This window comes from Malania oleifera, chromosome 4 (assembly GCF_029873635.1).
Source record: "Malania oleifera isolate guangnan ecotype guangnan chromosome 4, ASM2987363v1, whole genome shotgun sequence".
NCBI lineage: Eukaryota > Viridiplantae > Streptophyta > Magnoliopsida > Santalales > Ximeniaceae > Malania > Malania oleifera.
The window spans coordinates 19,827,865-19,833,864 of NC_080420.1; the positions used below are offsets into that span (position 1 = coordinate 19,827,865).

The following is a 6,000-nucleotide window of genomic DNA, read 5'->3' on the forward strand; positions in this document are numbered from 1 at the left end:
TATAGGGAAATAAATAAATTAATAGTCAATAATAAATATCTTCTTCCCAGAATTGATGATTTATTTGACCAACTCTAGGGGACCAAGGTCTACTCCAAAAATTGACCTTCGGTCAGGCTATCACTAGGTGAAAGTCAAGGTAGAGGACGTATCAAAGACAGCATTCCTAACCAGGTACGGGCACTACGAGTTCTTGGTAATGTCGTTTGGATTGACAAATGCACCAGAGGTGTTCATGGATTTAATGAATCGGGTGTTCCATCAGTACTTAGACTAATTTGTTGTGGTGTTCATTGATGATATATTGGTCTACTCGAAGAGTCTTGAGGAGCACAGGGGTCATTTGAGACTAGTTTTGCAGGTGCTGAGGGAAAAGAAACTATACGTTAAATTCAAGAAATGTGAATTATAGTTGAGGCAAGTTACTTTCTTCGGGTATGTGATCTCCAGGGACAATATATCAATTGATTTGAGTAAAATAGAGGTAGTAGTGAGTTGGGGTGAGACCAGTGAATGTTCGGGAGGTCAGAAGCTTCCTAGGTCTAGCAAGGTACTACCGGCGTTTCGTGGATGGCTTCTCTAGATTATCAGGTCCATTGACTCGACTCACGAGAAAAAAAATATAAAATTTGATTGGACCGATGAGTGTGAGCAGAGCTTCAACGCCCATTAGGGGAAGATGGTTTTCTAATATATAGTGACACTTCCTAGAAGGGACCTGGGTGTGTGTTGAAGTAGCATGGGAGAGTCATCTTCTATACATCTAGACAGCTTAAAGAGTAAGAAAGGAACTGTTGTGTGCACGATCTAGAGTTAGCTGCAGTGGTGTATGCTCAGAATAATCTAGATGCATTATCTTTATGGTGGGAAATGTGAGATCTTCACTGATCATAAAAACTTAAAGTACTTCTTCACCCAAAAAGATTTGAATATGTGATAGAGAAGATGGTTAGAGCTCATCAAGGATTATGATTGTACTATTAGCTACCACCTAAAGAAAGCAAACGTGGTGGCTGATACACTGAGTAAGAAAACAGCAGAAACAGCAGTGTCAGCCGTGGAGACTTAGCGCCCTATCTAGATGGATTTGGAGAGGTTAGGTGTGGAGCTGATAGAGTATGATCATAAGACATTCATTGCCAACTTGGTGGTACAACCTACCTTGTAGGAGAAAATTAAAGCTACATAGAATAATGATGCAGAATTGGCAGGGATGATAGAGAAAGTGTGGGATGGATAGGAAGAGGAGTTTAATATTTAAGAGGATGGAGCCCTAAGGTCCTATGGCAGACTATGCGACCCTGCAGATGCTGAGATCAGGGGGACTATATTAAAGGAGGCTCATAGATCCCGGTACACAATTCATCCAGGTACACTAAAATATATCGGGATCTTTGAGAGACTTTCTGCTGGAGGGGAATGAGGAGTTAGATAGCTGAATTCATGCCACAGTTTTTGATGTGTTAGCAAATAAAGGCTGAGCATCAGAGGCCGGCAGGATAGTTGCAGCCACTCCACATCCCTGAGTGGAAGTGGGATCATATATCCATGGATTTCATCACTGGTTTACCATCGGCTCTGTATGGTTAAAATTCTATATGGGTGATTGTTGACCGATTGACAAAAACAACCTACTTTCTACCTATTAAAGTTAGCTACCCTATGTATAGACGGGCAGAGATCTATATTCAGGAGATAGTTCGACCTTATGGAGTGCCAGTATCCATTATTTCAGACTGTGACCCACGTTTTACATCACTGTTTTGGAGGAGCTTGCAGGACGCTTTGGATTCTTAGTTATCATTCAGTACAACATATCATCCTCAAATTGATGGCCAAATAAAGAGAACGATCCAGATACTTGAGGATATGCTACGAGCATGAGTTCTAGATTTTGGAAGTAGTTGGACCCAGTATATGTCGCTGGTTGAGTTTCCCTTTAATAAAAACTATCAGGTTAGCATCGACATGACACCTTATAAGACATTGTATGGAAAAAGGTGTCTTTTACCTTTGTATTGGGATGAAATGGGTGAGAGGCGAGTTCTGGGACCAGAGTTGGTGCGGCAGGCATACAATAAAGACTAGTTAAAGATAGAATCAGTGCAGCTCAGAGTAGGCAGAAAAGTTATGCTAATACGCTCCGTCGGGAATTGGATTTTGATGTTGAAGAGTAGGCATTTTTGAAAGTAGCACCATTGAAGGGAGTTGTGAGATTTGGGAGGAAGAGTAAGTTGAGCCCTAAGTTCATTAGCCTATTCGAGATATTAAAGAGAGTGGGTTCAGTAGCCTATAGGCTAACTTTGCCACCAGCATTGTCCAGAATACAAATGCACCAGCAGTGGAGAAATCACGTAGTAGAGGAGGATTCGTGGGAGCCGGAGGAGGAGATACGACAGAGGTACCCACAGCTGTTTGGTGGGAATCAGTAGTAGTTAGGAGTGATAGTTTAGAGAAATTTAGTATTATTTATTTCAGTGCAGAAAAGTTAAGGTATGAATTGTATATTAGATTATAGGATTGATAGTATTTTACTTTTTGGAGGACCTTTTTTTTTTTTCTTTTATATTTATGTATGTAATCTTCCAGAACTTTAGTTGTAACCACGGTATTCTTCCGCCATAAGTGAGGGTAAGTAATAAAATAAGTAGTCAATTTGTCCTTAGAGGATGGTGCGTAATACAGATAGTAAATTTCGAGGATGAAATTTTATAAGGAGGGGGAATGTAATGACCCGAAGAATTATTGCAATTAAATAATAAAAAGAATGAGAGAAAAGGAAATTTCAAAGGGGGGACTTAGCAGGGTCTCGTCGACGAGCGCAGAGCATTCGTCAATGAGCAGTCTTCTTGGGCACGTCGACGGGGACATGTGCCTCGTCGACGAGAAAATAATTTTTGTTATAATTGTTATTAATTGTTATTATTTTTGTTATAATAGCAATAATAGTTAATATTTTGATGATTTGTTGATTTTATAATATTTTTATTATAAAATAAATATATTTTATGGAATGAAGATAGATTCCGATCTACTTGGATTAGACTAGAATCACGACTTCGTTGTTCGCAAGAATCATATTTCAGTCAAAATATGGAATACGATGTTATCGTTGATTTCACAAATCAAACATAGGTTTATTTTTAAATTTTGATTTCATTAGTTGTTCGCAAGAATCATATTTCGGGCAAAACATGGAATACAATGTTGTCCTTGATTTCAAAAATTAAACATAAGTTTATTCCTCACATTTGATTTCATCCTAAGTGTGATGTTGCAAACTGGGGTTAAAATACTAAAAATCCATCCATAATTTCCCCTAGTGAAATACGAGAGTGGGATGAAGTCAACTAATAAAATTTGGAAGGTAAATGAAAGATAACTCTAGAAAGTAAGAGATAAGGGTAAGAAATCAGAATTTTTAAAATCATTAAAAATACTATTCAACCTTTTTTTGTAAATTTAAAAACTTTAAAAATAACGGGACATTCTTGCAAGTATTTGAAAACTAGAAATAAAAATAAAACTCTTAAACATTGTATTTCTATTTTTTATTCTATACTTATTACGCAGATTGCGTGTTCCGCTCTGCTGCCCTCTCTTCTCTTTTATTTTCATTTTTGTTTTTTGTTTTTTTAAATATATAAGGGAAATAAAAACTCAAAAATTTTAAAAAAATTATTCTGCAAGATACACCCTGATCGGACGGTGGTTAGTGCATCCATCACCCAACAGCGACGCATCACCCGGGAAATGCCCCAAACAGGTGCGCACAGCGCAGAGCGCACAGGCGCGCACTTTAGACTTCGCACCAACAAGTCCAAACTCGAAAGATCCCAACCCGAACGTTGAAACCGTCTCTCTCTCCCTCTCTCTCTCTCTCTCTCTCTCTCTCTCTCTCTCTCTCTTCTACGCCGACCTTACTCGTACATATAAGTAGCGTTTCCCGGCCATTGAGATGGAAAAGGAAACAGAGACTGGCGATTCATAGCTTTCTCTCTCTACGCATTCGGAGAAACCTCACCGCCCATTCGTTTTGATTATCTGCCCGGTCCTCGCCGGTTTCCAGAGAAAATCTGTGAGAGAAAATTCTCAGTTGGACCCAAGGGACGAGCTTTCTTTCGATCTGAGGTGCGGCCTGTCCGGTAAATGGTGATTGCGGGTGCGACGGAAGAGGAAGAGAACACGCACAACTCCATGGCGATGGGCCCTGAGAGATCCAAGCCTCTGCACAATTTCTCGATGGGGTGTCTGAAGTGGGGGAACCAGAGGTTCCTCAGGTGCGTCAAAATTGATTCCGAAGGCGCTGGTCCCGCCGTCGGCCGCAGATCGCCGGATTCTGGGATGGAGAAATCCTTGGTGGTTCGCCGTCGCGAGGGTAATTTCCAGAAGCCTGGATCTCTCCATTGTTCCAGAAAGTCCCCTTCGCCGGCGGCGGAGATCGAAAATTTGAGGAAGGGGAGGGTTGAGGGTGACGGCGACGACGGAATTGAAGCGGTGAGGACGAAGCTCTTGCTCGATCTTCAAGAGGCGGTGGATAAGATGAACTTTACTTTTGCGAGGGGAGGCAAGGCGGTGGCGGAGGAGTCAGCTCCCGCGGCGAGGCCGTGGAATTTGAGGTCGAAGAGAGCTGCGTGGATTGGCGGTGATGGAGGAGGAGAGAAGACTTTGACAATTGATGACAGAGGACGCATCGCCGAGAAGAAAGAGAGGCGGAACTTGACGGTGCAGCTTTCTCGGCAGGAGGTGGAGGAGGACTATTACGCGATTTTGGGACAGAGGCCCCCGCGGAGGCCGAAGAAGCGGGCCAAGATTGTACAAAATCAAATGGATGTAAGTTTTTTTACCCGCTGTTTGGCTTTCGGGAAAACCCAGGAATTCAAAATAAACAACAAGAAAATCGTGGTCTTCTTAATTTCCTGCTTGAACTTTGAGGCATTCACCTCCACTAACCTAACCCATTCCGTGGGATTATAATTCTGAATAATTCGTTTTTGCTCGAGTCGATTTTTCTTTGGCCTTTTCCGTTTTCAATGTTGGGGATCAGAATTCAAATATTTGCTTTTGCTTCATTTGAATCTCATACTGCAATCTGATAATTTTTCTCGGAGAATCTGATATTTGTGTTTAGATCTAATGTCTCACTGATTCTCTGCAGACTCTTTTTCCAGGCTTATGTTTAACAGAAATTACAGCTGATAGATACAAAGTTCCTGATTTTCCCGAGTCTAGATAGGTGATTAATTCACACTGTTCTTACCGATCCGAATTTTTTTCCTTTGATTTCTTTTGATTAATTATGTATTTATCTGATTGTTTGTTCTCTGAATTCTTAGTTTCGATCTCTCCCAATTTCTTGTGCAAGGTAGAGCTTTCCTTTTGGCGAGGGTTGACAGTGTTTGGGAATCGAGAATTGTACAGAAAACTGAATTTTCCAGGAAAATGTGGCGTGTTTGGCTGGTGCATTCGCCAGCTTGAATGAGATGGAGGAGGTAGCCGTTGCATAACCCCAAGTGGGTTACCGTGTTTGAACTTTTTTTTTTTTCTTTCTTTTTTTGGAACTAATTGCCAGCTTTTGAGTTAGTTTGAACTTTAAACCAAGGTTGGAGTAGGATTACTTGAGGGGTACCCTACATTGAGAAGGGTCACCGACTCGCCAGTCTTTCTGGAACTCCTGTTAATATGAACCATCTTGGACAGAATTGTCAAAAAAAAAAAAAAAAAAATGTTACACGTAAGATCATGTTTGCACTCTTTTTTTTTTTTTTTTGAGTTATGTTGTTTTTATTTATTATTTATTTATTTGTTAAATGAATATAAGAAATTTAATATGATTTTAATATTACTTTTTCTGCAGATCTGCACAAACTCAAATTTAAAATTTAAAATTTAAACTTCTAAAGGGAAGGTTAGTATTTTTTATTCATCCCCACACGTGTAAGGTTTTTTTTTTGAAGTTTAGAAAATATTGATGCAATTAATTTGAATTTACCATTCAAT

The 6,000-nt window shown here is 40.0% G+C and overlaps 1 protein-coding gene across 6 annotated transcripts; it reads left to right on the plus strand.

Annotated features, from left to right (window-relative positions):
• Positions 1–3,837: 3,837 nt before the first annotated feature.
• Positions 3,838–5,738, plus strand: LOC131153269 (uncharacterized). Of its 6 annotated transcripts, none has more exons than XM_058105467.1 (3): positions 3,838–4,833; positions 5,159–5,236; positions 5,370–5,738. In XM_058105467.1, exons 1-2 carry the CDS (start codon positions 4,150–4,152, stop codon positions 5,234–5,236), a joined length of 762 nt encoding a protein of 253 aa, XP_057961450.1. In that variant the 5' UTR covers positions 3,838–4,149; the 3' UTR covers positions 5,370–5,738. The 6 variants fall into 6 exon arrangements, 4 of the variants coding, with proteins under 4 accessions (XP_057961450.1, XP_057961449.1, XP_057961451.1 ...); XM_058105466.1 differs by having other exon boundaries at positions 3,839–4,833; positions 5,337–5,738; XM_058105468.1 differs by having other exon boundaries at positions 3,960–4,833; positions 5,366–5,738.
• The last annotated feature ends 262 nt before the right edge of the window (positions 5,739–6,000 follow it).

What these genes read in the sequence shown, in the direction of transcription:
- LOC131153269 (XM_058105467.1), top strand. Translation starts at nt 4,150, where the DNA reads ATGGTGATTGCGGGTGCGACGGAAGAGGAAGAGAACACGCACAACTCC. An exon ending in TTGTACAAAATCAAATGGAT is followed by an intron (nt 4,834 to 5,158) that starts GTAAGTTTTTTT and finishes GATTCTCTGCAG; the next exon opens with ACTCTTTTTCCAGGCTTATG.